Source organism: Thermobia domestica, chromosome 16 (genome assembly GCF_964235325.1).
Source record: "Thermobia domestica chromosome 16, izTheDome1.hap1.1, whole genome shotgun sequence".
Classification (NCBI taxonomy): Eukaryota; Metazoa; Arthropoda; class Insecta; order Zygentoma; family Lepismatidae; genus Thermobia; species Thermobia domestica.
In genome coordinates, this window is record NC_137469.1 from 99,853,249 (window position 1) to 99,871,857 (window position 18,609).

The 18,609-nt window shown below is 35.8% G+C and overlaps 1 protein-coding gene across 2 annotated transcripts in view; it reads right to left on the reverse strand.

The window, feature by feature from the left end:
* Positions 1–6,198: 6,198 nt before the first annotated feature.
* Positions 6,199–18,609, reverse strand: part of LOC145673270 (doublesex- and mab-3-related transcription factor A2-like) — a 51,701-nt gene continuing 39,290 nt past the window's right edge. For both annotated transcript variants that reach the window (XM_081742808.1, XM_081742807.1), the window contains one exon: positions 6,199–11,705. In XM_081742808.1, coding sequence (XP_081598934.1) covers positions 10,864–11,705 — 842 coding nt within the window. In that variant the 3' untranslated portion in view covers positions 6,199–10,863. The remainder of the gene's footprint in view (positions 11,706–18,609) is intronic.

An 18,609-nucleotide genomic window follows, 5' to 3' on the forward strand; every position in this document is an offset into this window, starting at 1 on the left:
TTCATTATTAGCAACGAAAATTGACATACGAACTGAAATCTATCGATGGTAGCAGAAAAAAAACTGTTTTGCAATAACTAAGGGGTTTGTTAGTAAAAATTAGTCATTATACTGTTCACAATAATGATATATTAGAGGTGAAAATTGATCACTGTTGTTCTTCTGTTCTATGAAGAAATGACCTAGGCAAAAGACTTCCTTGCACCATGAACATTTTACATGTGGAATTGAGTTGCATCCGTCAAGGGAACAGTTCGCATAACCAAAGCGAAAAGCAAATGCGACGGGTGATTCAAAAGGTATGTAATTTGTTGGGTAATCTGTCTTGCTTGGAACGCAAACTAAAACAATCCAATGTATCGCGGTGATCGGAACTAATTCATTAACATGGACGCGAACTTTGATTGTTTCGTTGGTACATCATAACGTCCGGATGAAGAAGTTTCCTACTATATACAAATCTCCTGCCATAATCTATGATTGGTCAGAATCCAAATACATCAAATGGTTGTACAAATCGTGCATTTAACGTTGAATCTCTCGAAAAGTTCTCGACCTTACAAGAATTTTTATTAGCTTGTAATCAGCGTGAATTGATCTTTCAAATGACACGCTTAGTTTCTCAGCAGGTGAGTGCTTTCTCCTGAACTTCCCTTATTAGTTCAGTATGAGAGAATGGAGCACAGGATTTGTTTCTCTAAAACGGACCACAAATGTTCAATTATGTTCAGGTCCGAGGGTTGGACTCTCCAGGGAAGTGTTTTACTTCATCCCGATATTCCTCAAACCGCGTCGCTACAACTCCAACTGTGTGAGTAGCTGCATTATCTTCCTGGAATATGATGTTATTGCCCAGAAACAACATTTGAACTATAGGATGCACATGGTCTCTTAAAATGGCGACATAATCACAGAGTAACGCGACCGAGTCAAGTCAGCACATGATCTACTGAAAAGCAGGATATTGTGGCCCAATCGTCACAGAGCCGTCCACATGTTTCAGGCACTGAGTATCATACTCTTCTTAGAACGCACACCACACATAGATATATCCTGTAGTTTGATATGAAAGATGATTCATCCGACCATATCACATGTTTCCAGCCATCAACGGGCCATGTTTCACACTCGTGGGATCATTGGTATCATTGGTAAAATGTTATAGTCCCTTATCAGCTGTTTACCTCGTGCAACCCGAACCCGTATGTCCATGTCACGTGGCTCACGGCGAACTGAGATTGTTGACATCGGTTGTGGAAGGTGCAAATTCAGTTCCTGTCACTTACACCGGAATTCCACGACAGTTCTGACAATCAGCTTTAAATGTTCGACGGGATCTGTCACGGAGGGTTTTCCTACAATCACTGAATCTCTTTTCCGATGTGGTTCTACAGTGAGTTTTACAAACATCATCATCTTAAACACTATGCCTCGCGACACACCTAAGTCTTAACACTTTAATTTTGTTATAATTTTCTTATTTCGTGTAAAAATGTTGTTTAAAACCTTTCAACAATATATCATATATCATTATACACATATTAAATTGTTATGCACTGTTACGTACTAGAATTTGTTTTAGTGTATATCTTCGAAACTTATTAACATATTTTAACGAAATAAGGCTCAAATTGGAGAGCAGCATAGTCTCTGTATTCAGGTAACAAAAATCGTCCCCTATCGTTGCGGTCATTGTTTCTACAAAATATAACATATTCGATTGCATCATTTCTACCATTGACACATCACGATGTGGCTTGCAAATGACACCCGAGACAAAAATATATGTAGTTTTCAGAAATACAAACAGAACTTACGTTAATTGATGCAATTTTTTTCATTTTTCTGAAATCTAAATGATATTTTGTCTTCTACAAAAGTTAATTTTCCCGCATCCTTTATAGTCTATATTTTTTCCAAGCCAGAACAAAACATGCTATTTTCATGATCTACACATCAGAATGGTTAGGAAAGGCACAAATTGGCAGAAAAAAACTTAATAAACTATAGTACAATTTGTTGCACAAGAACCACTTTAACACTTATCCTACCATTGAGATCACATGACACTCATCTTCAGTCGAAAATTGATTCCTTCTATCACTAATTTCTTTAATTTTGTTATAATTTCCTTACTTCGTGTAAAAATGTTGTTTGGCAACCTTTCAACAATATATCATGCGTCATTATACACATATTAAATTGTTATACATTGTTACATATTAGAATTTGTTTTAGTGTATATCTTCGAAAGTTATTAACGTATTTTAACGAAATATGGCTGCTCAAATTGCAGAGCAGCACAGTCACTGTTCAGGTCGCTAAAACTGTCCCCTATAGCGGGAAAGTGAGTTTTTATCTATCATATTTAGTACTAATTCATTGTTTCTACAAAATATAACATATTCAACTGCATCACCCCTGACATTGACACACCACGATGCGGCTTGCAAATGATATCCGAGGCAGAAATATATATATATATATATATATATATATATATATATATATATATATATATATATATATATATAGTTTTCAGAAATACAAAGAGAACTAACGTTAATTGTTGCATTTTTTCATTTTTCTGAAATCTAATTGACATTTTTCTTCTACAAAAGTGATTTTTTCACTGCTTCCATTTGTTCTACAAGAACCACTTTAACCATTACCGTACCATTGAGATCATATGATACTCATCTTCAGTCGAAAATTGATTCCTTTTACCACAAATTTCTTTAATTTTGTTATAATTTTCTTATTTCGTTGCAATGTTTCACTATTATCTAGCTGAGCGATGCATTACAAAACACCCCTGAGGATATTTTAAAAGGACACCGGTTCGTATCAGACTATCTAGACATCACAAAATCTAAAAGATTTTTTTTCGAATCCTTCTGGGTAAACAAACTGATATATATATATATATATATATATATATATATATATATATATATATATATATATATATATATATATATATATATAATGAAAGAAACATCTTGTAAATTAGTTAATAATATATGTAGTATAGTAAAATGTGTCGTTAAAATATGTGTGCCTCGGATCAAACATCGAAGTTGTACCGATTGCAATTCGTATTTGATATTGTAAAAGTAACTCTACCAGATAGTACAATGTATAGTTTCATAAAGCAGAGTAACTGATGATTACCTGGATGATGCCCATATGTATATATTGATGAGATGATTCTAGTGTCTTATTAAATCAGCCCTCGACAGAATATAATCGGAATAAATATGATAATAATAATAATATAGAAATTAATATGGAAAATGAATATAATGATATGTAATAAGTGGATGTTGTTAAAAGAAAAATTGAATTGACCCTCAACTAAACTACAGTGTAATTGATACTACTTGTCCCTTGTGACAACTCTCTGTGCGCACGTGGTGCTCAATGCTGCGTTGCCAGCTTTTGCGTCGGGTATTGAAATTACACGAGTAATATAGAGGAAACACGAAATTATTCACTACAAATAAATCTGTTTTATAAAATTAAATGACACAAAAGAGAACTAAAAAGAATGCTCTCAATAACCAGTAGGTCCACTACTCAAGTCAACATTCGATTAAAACAATATGCAACCTGCGGAGAGGGTGGAATGTTTACCACTGCAGAGCGAAGGAAATGAGCCACTATAATTGGCTGAATGTGATGTTGCCATAGAAACGGTCCTTCTTGAAAAAAAAAACAGAAGAAAGCAACTATCACAAGGGACAAGTTGTTTCACTTGAATTATATATATATATATATATATATATATATATATATATATATATATATATATATATATATATAATTACGTTGTTTTATTAAATAAAGCATCATCCAGTTGACCTCGTAAGAAATTGTAGACTGCCAGGTAGCCAGGTACATCTGATATAGAAAGAGAGGAGAGGATAGTATTCATTACTGTGGGAGTCTCAAACAACACTCTGAGAAAATATAAATTGTAATAACCATCTGTGAGAGTCTCAATCAATACTATGAGAAACTTATAATAATCATTCTACACTGTGGTGAAAGTCTTGTCTTGTCTTGAACCTCATGCGAGGTATTATTATATTTATAAGCCGCAGCTCTAACAGCCTTGTCGGCTATGTCTCTAAAATTGTTTTAAATAAATATATGTACGAAAATGGCACGTGCCAAGATGGCCGAAATTGCCTGTTTTAAGTAAAAATGTTTTTCATACTCACTGTAAGTAAAAGGGAGAAGCGGCGCATGACCTGGTGGAAAATGTAACACAGTATATGAAAATTGGAACAAACATTTGAATTGTTGGAAGTAGAAATTGTAAACAGTAAAATTTTAAGAAAAAATAGTGAGAGCAAAGCTCCCCAACACTTATCCTTCACAGCGCCATCTCTTCTCCCTTCATTTTAAAAAAGAAGCAGAAATAATGTTATCCATTTGTCATTAATACTACATTTCCTGTGGTGAAAGTGTTATATTACATCGTGTAAAAACGTTGTTTGGCAACCTTTCAATAATATATCATTTGCAATTATGCACATATTAAATTGTTATGCATTCTTACGTATTACAATATGCTTTAGTCTATATCTTCGAAACTTATTAACATATTTTCACCAAATAAGATTCAAATTGGAGAGCAGCGGTCCCAAAACCGTCCCCTATGCTTGCGGCAAAGTGTATTTCTATCTATATTATTTAATACCAATTCATTCTTTTTACAATATATAATATATTTGATTGCATCATCCCTGCCGCCTGGTCAAGAGTAACGCTTCGCTGCTTTGAATCCGGAATGCTAGAATGCGACACATATCCTGAAAAAGTCAGTCCTAATTAAGATACAGATGGATTCCTAGCGTCAGTCAGCAATGGGTCGGAAGTTATGGGCCTCTAAAGTTAACGTAGGAATCCATAGGATATAAAGCGTCTAGACATTTCCTTGACGTCTCTTTGGAAAGAAATGTTGTACGCAGAAACTGCAATATTAGGTAACTATCTAACTAATTTTCGTTAATAGTCACCACTGGATGCGTCACAGACCAAGGGTAACGTGTATCCTTGTATTTATTACCTATACAAGATTAATTTCAATTCGTACAAGATACGTTACATTCAAATTTCTATTTGTTTCTGTAATTTGTAAATTTTTAAATATATACGAGTATATTCATATTTTAAAAGAATGTATGGAAAACATTGTTGAATATGATGAATAAACTAAATTTGAATTGAAAAAAATCATACAAGATATGATTTCAATCTCGTTGCTTATTTCTTTCATGATCATTCACTTCAATTAACCATCCGTTTCCTTTAGAATAAAGGGACATTAAATTTAAAAAGAACAATAATTTCTAGAAATACCTCAATTTTATGTAATATAAACATAAATAAAGATATAAGAGTCCTAACATTTTATCGCCTTCAGTTGTTGAGGGTGAAAAGAATTAACATTCTCAAAATATCAGTTTGAATATGATCAGGAGCATCTCTTCCCGGGCTGATGAGCATGACGTTGACTCTTGAGTTGCTATCAACCATATGCATATAATTAAAGATACAAATTAAAAATATTTTGTATTGGCTGAAGGACCGAAAGCCAATCTTTATGACAGCACAGACATTGATGATAAAGTTCTGCTCAATGTATTGAATATATGTTTTGATTGCAATTTTCATATTTGCTATAGAACATACGCCATGAAGATGAAATTTTTGTTCGTAAGAGAGAGACACAGTAGACATAATATTTTCAAGGTGGTATGTCACAATTTAGAGCTCTGCTACTCTAAATGAAGTAGTGATTCTTCATTAAAAGATGTCCGGAAAAAAACAATTTTTAAAATAATCAATAACTGTGGTTTTTCAAAGTTGACTTTATGCTTCTTTTTCGAAATTTATGTTTTGTTATTATTTACTTTTCAGTAGAAAATTAAAGAAAGGTGAATGTAACAAAATACATTTTAATTTATTTTCCCTCGTTTATTTCTAAATGAGAATATTGTATATTACAAGTAGAATTCATATATGTACAGTACATCTTCTCTCCCATCATTTAAATTATTTTGAAACTTTATTCATTTATTTTACTCCTAATACGAGAGCGTTCAAAGCATTTCCCTAAGGACTAATTCGTTTTATGAGAGTAACACAGGTTTATTCTTAGTTTTAATTATAATGTATACTTCTATGTTTTTCTTTTTTATAAGTTCACTTGAACCCCAACTAAATAATACACGACACAATGCAAGTAATGTTTATCGGTACTTTTTAGTAAATCAGCTCATTTTGTAAAAGTACAATACAATTAAATAATGTTTGTTTCGGACAATCGTGATATTCATTTCAAAAACAAGAGTAAACTTTTCCCACTATTAGTGTTTTGTACAGAAACATTGATACTTTTATTTTCTATACATTTTGGGAAATATTTCTATTCGTAACAGTCTTTCTATATTCAAACTTTTTTTAGTGTATACAAAGAAATGAGTCTACTTACATAAATCCAAAGTCTATACATACGTATATTTATTAACTATTAACATTTTTTACATTATCACTAATATCACCAAATTAACATATACAACATATATTTTATGTTTTTTTTTTAATTTTATATTAATAATTGATAACCATGAAATCTTGTTGACTTAAGTGGCAGGCCCGTATCCACGGGGGGGCAAGAGGGGGCCGGGCCCCCCTAAAAATTCCACGGTAGGCTTGCAAATGAACTATAATATGGTGATGAAGTATAATATTATTGGGTCGGGCCTGTTAAGTGGTAATTTTATAATACTACACTTAAAACTCAGTACGTATATAGAGAACCTAGTATTATTGAAGGCTAAATTAAAAATTTTATGTAAGCCATTCACCTTGATTCTTGAGTTCCTATCAACCATGTGCATATAATTAAAGATACAAATTTAAATATTTTGTTATTGGCTAATGGATAAAAAGCCAATCTTTGCTTTTCATGACAGCACACACATTGAAGGTGAAAACTCTACTCTTTGTACTGATATTTTGATTGAAATTTTCGTATTTTATCCGTAGAAGATATGCCATGAAAATTAAATTTTTGTTCATGAGAGAGACAGTTGGTAATTTTAGCATTGTTAAATATTTCTAAATCTTCACGTTAGTTTTACTGTTAGATTCTATTGTAGCTTTATAGCTGCGTTTATGCTTACGCAAAGTTGCAGCACTTAATGTGTCTTCTGCTGAGAACATGTTTCCAAAATTTTCATGAAAATTTAATCATTTCACATGTTCATTTTTATAAAGTGAATTAATCTGTAAAATATTATATCTATTTATCACATAGATATATAAGATCTAATAATAATTCTCAATTATAAGCGTAATTTATGGTTTATATTCTCTTGTTTGTAATTTTTACCTACTGTCTCACAATATTTCAAATATGATTTCTGTTTTCTTAAAATGCAGGAGGAGAAATGTTTTATGGCTTCAAATAATCTTTTTTTTAAAAAAAAGGATACTCGGAAAATGAAATAAGAATAGAATGAAGAAATAATACATTGAAACTCTTAAGAGTTATTGATATATCTTTCAGTACCTATAAACTTTTGAAAATAATCATAGAAACCTGGATTTCCTTCATATAACTTCTCATCAAATCATAATAACAATTGAAGAAAATCATCGTGATCTATTATATACATAAAAAGAGGAAATAAATATTACTGTATTTCGTTTAAATTATATGAAAGTCACAATTAAATACCCTTAAGAATATGCTACATTGATGAAGAATCTACTGATACTAATGACAATGTTATATACAATTACGGGAGAGAAGTACATTACGTTAAGTCATAATCCATGGCGTCATGAATAACAAATAAACATCAAACATATAGTATAACATATATAAACAGGTTTAAAACAATTTGAGCATATATCTTTAGTCAAACGTCTTAATTTCGCTTTGGTTTCTTTACTTTCACTACTGTCCTACCACAGTCCATGTAAATTCATTTTAAATACGTCAGTAGTATAGGACCTAAGGTAATCAATTTTGACGTTTATACCATAAATCTGCTCTAGAAAATTTATGAGGAAAATAAATTGAGCACAAAAAACATAGAATGTTGTCAAAATACTTTACAGTTATAATAAGGAAGAATCCAGTAAGCTGTAAAGTAAAGTATGTATTAACTAGTTATATTCTCATGAACACAAATATATTCTCATAGTTGGTAATGTCTTTCTTAGATTCAATGTCTTTTGATTGCAGTGATCAGAAAGTATTAACTATGGAAGTACTGGAAGTGATATGCATGTGTTATATATATCGTTGGAAAGGTCACACCGAATACACCTCACATGCGAAATATCTCGCTTCAATGGGGCCTGTAGGAGGCGTGGTGACCATTTGGAGTTCAGAACAAAGCATGATCCGAAACGGCAGAAAACGTAGACAAAATAGGAAGCTATTATGTGTTTTGGGACGTGGTATATTTAGGTTTAAAAGGTAGCTCAATACGAATCTGATATCAAATGTTTACAAATCAAAATGGCGGATCGAACATTGCGGACACAAAATAAAAAAAGAACAAGCTATGCACCTGAAATTGGGTATATAGAGACATACGATATCGCTATGTATGAATCAGATACCAAAAGTGTAAAATTCAAAATGGCGGATCCAATAAGGCGGACAAAATGCAAAACACTGCTATGGAACTGAAAGCAGGTAGGTAGAGGTTTTCATGGGCGCGGAATGCAAATTCAATTTTAAAAGTGCAAAATGCAATATGACAAATCCAATATGGCGGACAAAAAGTACAATAGTAAAGAATGGACGTATGTGTATCGAGACAAGTCTGGACTCCGTCTCGATCTCGTGTCGATTTGGAAAAGCACAACTCGGTCTCGAATTAGAGACGAGACCGAGACTAGTCTCGATGTCGGTACCATCCCTACTCATAAGAATGGATATTTGTGATACATATGGCTTACAAGTGTACACGGCATAATGTGAAACCGGAAAGACAGTTATGGAAGTTTAACAATATTTCAAACTCCAACGTGCATTTTTCACTGTCATTGTTCGGATCTTCAGTTGACATCTACAAATAATCGCAACGTATCCTACAGGTACCACTCAACCGAGGTGGTGGTTACAGATGGAAAGTGTACTCGGTGCCAGCTTTTCAACGATATATAACACATCTCGATCTCCGTGTATCTCTTCGGAGGCGGGGGAAGGAGTTGGTAGTAAAATAATTATTTTCTATGATTGCAATCTGTTTGTATAATAAAACTCTCATGTGCGCTACAAAACCTGTCCTGCATTCTGTGCCTCAATTTTGGCATGATTGTATAGCAAAACATGCTCCCTGTTTATTGTAAAACATCACCTGTCCCTACTTGCCCCGTTATCTACTGTAGGTACTTATCTACTACATGTGTAAGAATAACATATTTCCCTTCTGTACTATATACTTTTTGCACTTTCCGTCCACCACATTCATCATATGGCATTTTGCACTTTTAACATTGGATTCGTACTCAGCGACCACGAAAACCTCTACCTACCTGCTTTCACTTCCATAGTGATGTTCTACATTTTGTCCGCCATATTGGATCCGTCATTTTGAATTATACACTTTTGGTATCCGATTCATACATAGCGATGTCGAAGCTTGTTTTTATTGTTTTTGTAATTTGTGTCCGCCATGTTGGATCCGCCATTTTGAGTTGTAAACATTTGATATGAGATTCGTATTCAGCTACCTTTTAAGCCTATATATACCATATCTCAAAACAATTACATCAAAGCTTCCTATTTTGTCTACGTTTTCTGCCGTTTCGGAGCATGCCTTGTTCTGAACTTCAAATGTTCGCCACGCCCCCTACAGGCCCCATTGAAGCGAGATATTTCACATGTGAGGTGTATTCGATGTGACCTTTCCAACGATATATAACACATGCAGATCCCTGCGTACCACTTCTAGTACTTCCTTAGTAAGTAGTGTTAAGTTCGTCCGAGATGTCTGACAATTTCAATTAAACTTTATTTTATTTCGGTTTTTACCTACTGGTCATGTACAATACATAATCTTATAACAAAGTGACATGTGTCTATGTAGGTTTTTGAATAACTACCAAATTGTAAATGTATATTATTAATCACTCAGATATTATTTTTGTTCAATTTCATGTAAGAAGCTGATTAATTACATAGGTATATCTTCTTTCAATTTACAAAATTAAGATCTCTATTAATAAAAAAAAAGAAAGTAGCTAATTCCCTCCACTTGATCATATCTGTAACTAAGTTACAGGAGAGAAGGACTTTTCTTTAAAAAATAATAGCATGTTTCGGGTATATCATTTACTATAACGTGAAACTTTCAAAGAAAAGTTTACGCTAGTATAAAGAAATATTTGAGTCTATGTTCATTGAATAATCTAGGGGCAGTTACAAAATTTAATGAGTAATTTAGTATAGAACACAATACAATTCGAAATATGATTTAAGGAATATTATAGTTTATGAAAGTTGTAATAGATGTTATTAAACAAAAGTATTGTAATGAAATATAGACGACCCATATATAATTTGGACCTATAAACTTTAAAATTACAGTAAAAGTTGTTTTAATAAGTAGATCAGTGCAATGAAAAGACAAAATTTAATTGACATATTTGTGGAAGAGAATATACCAAGATAGATAATCAATTCTTGAGTAACATTTAAGGGCAATGTTCTAGAAAACACCACACACATATCACTGCAAATACACATTTACATATACGCTCACCTCACTTAACTGTCCACTAATAACACTAATAATAGTCACTAATATCACTATATTTACACAGTCAGTTCTTTTTACGAATTTCAGTCTGTTTTTCACTTGCGTCTACCCGTGCGTAAGATGAATCGTCCACTCTCGGCGTCGTGCGACACTCCGAACACCCTGGTAGGCACGCTGCAGGTGACCTATACGGATGGAGCAGCATATGTTCAGATAGGGACGCAGTAGGTAAGTACATGGCAGGTGTCAAGAATGGAGGTACCATTGCAGAACCAAAAGACGGAGCCATAAGACTTGGCGGAGCTATGTCACCAATAGGATCCACACGTCCAAAGACGTTGGGAGTCGCAGACAATAGATCAGGTGGAGGGAACGTTGCTGGACGTGGAAGTAGATGTGAAAATGAAACCGCAAATGGAAGGTTCTGATGAGCTGGTGGTGCTTCCGATACAGACACAGGTGTAAATGCCGATTTGGGGCTATCACTTTCTCTAGTCGTTGGTAAAACCACTGCAGTTGCACCGGCTTCGTCTTGCTTTGCTGATGTGCTATTGTAAGTGGACAAATACTGTTGCAATGCATTGCCAGTTGAACCATCTTTAACATTTGTCCGTCGCGCAACAGCTTCACCTGCTGCCACAAAATGTTCAATGGCCTTCAACAAATCATCGCCACATCTTTGTAACACTAATTCCAACACAGATCGTTTCTTATGAGGAAATACGCGCGATAACATTTCTAACGATGAAAGACGTGCTTGTGATAATTTGCTACCGGAATCACTGTCTGCTGGTGATCGTTCCTTCTCTTCAGGTGTTTTGTTTTCAGACTCTCTCACTGGACTGGAAGTGACATCGACTTCGGTAACTTCTTCATCAGAGGTTGTTGAACTTTGTTTTGAGAGTTCTGTAACGAACATAAAACAACATGAGATTAACGTATGAATCTGAAACATATATTTTGAGTGTTAAACGTAATATTACTTTTAGAGTTATAGTAACCACTTGACCTACTTCTGTCCAATGTATTAAATTGGTTATTATCTGTTTAAACACAACGGAGCTATTTACCCATAGATTCAAGGTTTAAACGAATGATCACTGTACGTTTGACCCTCCACTATCGTAGTTTAGGGAAGGAAAGCATAGAGAAGTTAAGTGCATTTGTATGTGTACGAATTGTGGAAGTGGATCAGTCAACACAAGCGCAGCTGCACATGTATGTCAATTGTGGTTGCAGCTTCAGGGAACACAAACTCAGCTACATGTGTACGCCAATTGTGACTATAGCATCGGAGAAGACAGACTCAGCTACAAGTTTACCTCAATTGTAATCATAGCTTAGGGAAGATAAGCACAGTTGTACATATACGCTATTTTTAATCACAGCTTCAGTGAAGAGAAGCGCAGCTGCACGTGTACACCAATGATAGTCGTAACATCATGAAAGATAAGCTCAGCTACGCATATACCCCAATTGTGCTCATAGCTTCGAGAAAGACAAGTGCAGCTACATGTGTACGTCAATTGTGATCATAGCTTTAGGGAAGATAAGCGCAGCTGCACTTGTACGGCAGTTGTAGTCGCAACTTCAGGGAAGACAAGCGCCGCTGCACATGTGCGCCAATTGTGGTCGTAGCTTCAGAGAAGACACGCCCAACTGCACGTACACGCCAACTGTGATAGCAGCTTCAGGGAAAAGAAGCGCAACTGCACTGTACCCGAATTGTAATCGTAGCTTCAGGGAAGATGGAACAATTCTACGTGTATGTCTATTGTGGTTGTAGGTTCAAGAAAGATAAGCGCTATTGTACGTGTATGTCAATTGTAGCTGTAGCTTCAGGCAAGGTAAGCTCAACTTCACGCGCACGTCAATTGTAGCGGAAGCTTCAGGGTAGATAAACTCAGCTGTACGTATACACCAATTGTGATCATAGCTTTAGGGAAGATAAGCGCAGCTGCACGTGTACGCCAATTGTAGTCGTACCTTCAGGGAAGACAAACGCCGTTGCACATGTGCAGCAGTTTTGATCGTAGCTTCAAGGAAGATAAATTAAGTCACATATAAACGCCAATTATGGTCATAGCATCAGTGAAGGCAAACGCAGTTGCATATGTATGCCAATTGTGCTCGTTGCATCAGGAAAGATAATTGCAGTTGCACGGGATTGACAATTGAAGTTAACCTTCGAATGGACGCGCCAAATGCTATCATGCTCGTTGAGCACTATGCGATACGATTCACTGACTTCAAATAAATGTTATAAACAAATGTATATGTGTGCAGAGATAATATTGGCTGCTGAAATAAACGATTAAGGTCTTCTATAATGAATAGATAGAAACCATAACTCACACAAAATATTAAATATTTAACTTTTTGAAAAACCTTACTATTTCGCATTTTATGCGCAGGCGCGCCCGCTCGAGGGTACAAAAGGTAGCAGTGCAGGGTATGATGGATATTGTGACTGACAGCTAAGATGTGCTTTACTAAAACGGGGTGGTTAGGATAGTTCTCCTGATGGGAATAGCTCTGGTGTTCCTGAGCAGAGAATACATACTGTACGAATACTAATCCCAAGATACATAGCTGCTGTTGTCATATAGACAATGATGACGATTGATACATACATCCAATCAAATTAGGTCATTGTCGTATGTTGAGTAGGTAAAATACTTACTACATGTAAGAATGGTACAGTTGTCAGTAAAGACCGGATTCTTTTGTAATTACCTATATTTTCCTTTACAGCTAGATTCATGGAAAGCAAAAATATTTTTGATACATATCAATACGACCCTTATATTCCAGCGTTATGGACCATCTCCTCGTCGCTTTCTTCTTTGAGGAAGACACTGTGATGGGCACTACCTACCTCAACATTCTAGACACTTCTTCCCATTTGGTTGCACTGAGTATTAAAGACGATGTCTACTTTCAACAAGACGGCATCCCTCCCTGTTTCGTCTCACAGTCAGAAACTTCTTGAATTAGAAATTTGGGGACAGATGGATTTGACGCAAAGGGTTCAAATCATGGCCTACAATGCCAAATTATATTTCGGTGTGACTATGTATGGAGTATGTCAATACAGAAGTGTATGTGCAAAAGCTAAGAGATTTTGATGACCTTAACGGAATATACGGAGTGAGTTTGTCCTAAAAATAAGTAGAATAAATCCGGGAAATTAAGTTTATTGCAGATCAAAGTACGAATTATTAAAATTCTTCAAAATGGCTCCCTTGTGCGTCGCCGTACGCTTTCTAGAAGGCTTCAACAGGAATCTTATTCAGGCACTTCGTCACGGGTTCTTTGACGTTATTCAGCGTTCCAAAATGGTTGCTATTTAAGCTCTGTTTTATTCTCGGGAACAAGGTTCCGACAGCGTTGCCATCTTGTGCCGCTGCCAGCGTTGCCAGCGTTTACCACGATCACGAGGAAGGTGGTGTGGGAAGGCGCGTTGTCGTGGTGCAGCCTCCAGTTGAGAACATCTCCTTCCTGACGTGTTGCACTCTTTTCTGTAGCCTTTGGAGGACTTGCACGTCAAATTTACTGTTCACTTTTGTCCCTACGGCACAAACTCTTTGTGTATAACGCCTTTTGAGTCGGAAAAGACGACGAGCATCGCCTTCACCTTGCTTTTTTTTTTAAGAGGTTGGAAACCCGTGAGCAAGGGCATCGATTTCTCTGTAAATTTGAGAGGAGGGTATTCAGATGCAGAAGGTAAATATATGAGTATTTTAAGAAAAATTGCATTCAAACTATGCCAAATATTGTATATTCATAAATACAATAGGGGCCCACATGAGCTGTGGGGGCGCCCCCCCCCTCCAGGATCGGCGCCCTTGCTCGCGGGTTGCCTGTACTACTCTGCATTTTATCTTTATGACTCAGAATCTTACTCAAAGACAAATGTTTCATTACCAGTAACCACGTTAACTAAAATGTGCGGGTCACAGTGGTCCAACAATTCACGCGAGATTGTCACACGAGCAGCCTTCTGATGTTCGGACAGCATCTTGGGGACCATCTCGATACACCTTTCTCATGACTAAATCTTCTGTAAGAATGTGATATACGATAGTTTTAGGAATATTCTATTCTTCTGCTAACAGTATGGCTCTCAAGTGTCAATTGGAATTGAAATTTCTTTCACTTTTTGCACATTTTCGTCGCACTGTGTCGTTGACGGTCGTCCACGGTGTTTCGTGTCGTCAACCTCCTCTCTTGCCTCCCAGGAATATCTCGTGCCAGCGAAAAACCATTCCTTAAAACATTGTTTCATCCCCCTAAGCATTCTTAATCATGGTAATGGTCTCCGAACCCAATTTTCCAAGCCTACAAAAAATTTGATCGCATATTGTTGCTCCATTGAGGTCGAACAAGGATTCAGTTTAGGAGCGATTCCCACACTGTAACGCAAGGATGTTATAACATCTTTGCTGTAACGGCGCCCAGGCAACTGACGTGGCTCGTGTTACTTTTCCAAGACTCACCACCACCTTTCCCGCTACAAATTGCCCCCTTTGCAGCCGTCCGTGTCGGCGGAAAAACATGATTTTACCTGTTTTTGAGACAGTGCTTGTATCTGCAATCATCACGGGTAGTTCGGATGAGCTAAGCAGTGCCGGAAAGATATTGTGTTTCAAAATGAAATTCTTAGATTGCAACGAAGTGAATGGTGCTCAGTTGGACTTAGAAACATAAGGACAACGATATGCAGTGTTGTTAGGTTTAAAAAAAAAAAACTGTTGTGCAGTTCTAAATCTGCTTTCCTGATGGTTACATAGTTATTGTGAATTCAAACGTACATAAAACTGTCGTATCAAGTGATCAACGAGTGAATAGTGTTGCGCTACAGGTTATCAGAGTTTAAATATTTTATAAATCCCTTCAGAATAATAATGTAACCCCAGAGCTTCATCATAAATTTTCAGGTATATTTTACTTCTTCTTCTTTTTTTTTTTTTTAAAAAAAACTCTTTTATGTCCAGTCGTTCTTTTAGAAAAATGTTTCGGAGGGCACACTTAGTATTCCGGGGGGCATTGCTGGTACTATTCTATTTATTATTATATTATAGACCTACTATTTTGGTCTCCTCCGAAGGGGCACTCTCAGAGCTTCGGGGGGGGGGCAGTGCCTCCCAATAAACATGTCTGGAAGAAACACTATGTCTGTTACGAGAAATTATATATTTTTGGGGGAAAGAAACTAAATTTTACGATGATAAAGCAAAATTATTTCTATGCATTTATCGAACTTAAATATTACTTTTAGACAGAAAAGAAACACTTGTAGTAACATACTAATTGGCTGAGCATTGGGAATGCAGGTATAAACCCCGTGAAAACAAATGTTTTACAGTTGTGCTGCATGGTGCCGCACATTCATTAGTAAATGTAAATGGTTCAGAGTTGCGCCGTATGGTGTCGCTACTGGCGATGTGATCGCAGTTGAAATTGGCAACAAGCAGATTATAGGTCTCCGATTTATCACAATGATTTAGCATTTCATTAAATAACTTATGTGTTGTATTTGTTTAATTGTACCTATTCTTATATCGTACATTGCTGTGAAGCACCTCATTATAGTCGAACGACCTTAATAGGGTTGCTTACAAGACAAAAATTGAGATTGTGGCCTCCAGTAGTGTAGTCGCTAACACTTTGGTACGAGCGGTCCCAGGGTCAATTCTCGGTAGGGGCATTCGTTCAAAAAAGTGTAACAGTTTTTCAGGGTAGCCATTCTGAGTAACGCTTTCCTGAGTTTTCCTTATTTACACCATGCAAATGCTGGGATACTACCTAACATAATGGTCTCACGTCGCTACCCTTCCTTTCCTCCTTCCCAATTCCTTGGGCAATGTAATCGCTGAAGAAAGTCATCTCTCATACGTGATTGGCTAAACTTGGCCATAGTTGTGGAAAGCCCAGAAATCTAATTCCTACAACTAAACTTAAAAATTGGGATTGCTTTGTTGCGTAAAGATGTCCTAAAACTTCTGTCTTGTTCCGGGAAATGTATCTGTTACTATGAGAAGAGCTTTATCTCGTCTTATCCCTCATCACAAAATTCCGTTTTTTTTTCTTCCTTCTCGTGGGTAACCGTAGACCTGAGCAAATATTCTTTAGTTATGTTTGAGTAATATTGATATTAATCAAATTAGAATTAAGTGCATATTTGATCTACTACATTTCTAAATGTTTGTGTTCATTGAATGATCCTATTCGTTCGAGCAATGATGGACAATTTGTAATGCACAGCAAACCAGGACAAAATAAGAACTATATTTAGAGAGGCATTTTCTTTCCCTCTGCGGAAACTAAACGGACAGCATCGAAATTGGGCTTGATACTTAGTTCTATGCAGGGATGTAATGGGACGTATACGGGAGTATACGGCGTATACCCACCTAAAATTTTTATAGTCCACCGTATATTCACCTTAAATTTACGAAAGAATGACTATATATTGGAGTGAGTATCAGAGATGGAGTGGGCCAGTGGGTCAAGTGGGTCAAGTTTTCTGAGTGGGTCAGTGGGTCGTGGGTCAACAGCATGTGACCCACTGCGAGCCACCACCCACCATGACCCACTGTGACCCACCACCCACCGTGACCCACTGCAACCCACCACCCACCATGACCCACTGCGACCCACCACCCACCGTGACCCACTGCGACTCACCGACTCAGTATGATCTACCAACCCTCTCTGCTCACTGCATTGTAGACAGTATCTTCTGAAGACTGGTAAATTTGTTTCCGTTTTACTTTCAAGACCTTCATTTCCCTTTCTTTTCCACTTGTTTCTGTCTACTTACCTGAGGTGAGTATATCTAACCAAGTGAAAAAAGAACTTCAGGCACTTTTGGATATTGATATTTTTAATAGTAATAATAGCAACAGGACTTACACTACTACTTGGCTTTCGAGACCTGTGACTTTTTAGAGCTAACTACTGGAAAAAATAAATTTTTGAATCACTGTAATATATACATTATTATATAAAAAATTGAATGTAATTATGTGTGCCTGATCATCACGGTCAAATTGCAAAGTCAAATGAAATTACTTTTGGTATATAGTTAAGCCTTAATCCAAACTGGGATGTTATATTGCTTTTATTATAATGCATAATATCCTAAGGAGGTAGTGAGGATCCGAATTTTGCGAAAAAAAATTAGAATCTCGCAAGCCGTTAAACTTACGGACCTGAAATTCAGTGTATTAACTCTACATTGAAAATAAACAGAATGTGTAATAGCATTTTTTAAAATTCTCATTTATGTGGGGAAGGGGGCACTTTCTATATATGGAGAATTGGTAGTGAGTTGGTTTGCAAAATGGTCGAAAAGGATCGATGTTATTTAAGAAAAAAAAAATGAGAAACAAAAAATACAGTGCTTGGCTTCATATATCCATTGCTTTCTGCTATAATAATTGCTGAAGCTTATATTTAATATATGGAGCGCTTACAGCACAGGGCAATCAACCCATAAAGTTGTGAGAAAAATAGGCATAAAATTTGTACTCTAAGCTTAATTGCACAGAAATTTGAAGTTTGGATTGTTTGCATAATTGTATGCAAAATTTTACACTTTTTCCCCTTTAAGTTAGTCTACTTACTTTGATTTGGAACTTTGAAATTTCATCCTTTTTTCCACTGTAAAGTATTGATAATTCAACAAGGAAATAATTATACTATGATAATTTAATTTAAATTTGGCACATGGCAAACATCAGTGTGGTAATTGAAGTTGAAGAAGGAGGGAAATTCCCATTCATCACTGAACAATTCCCAGGAA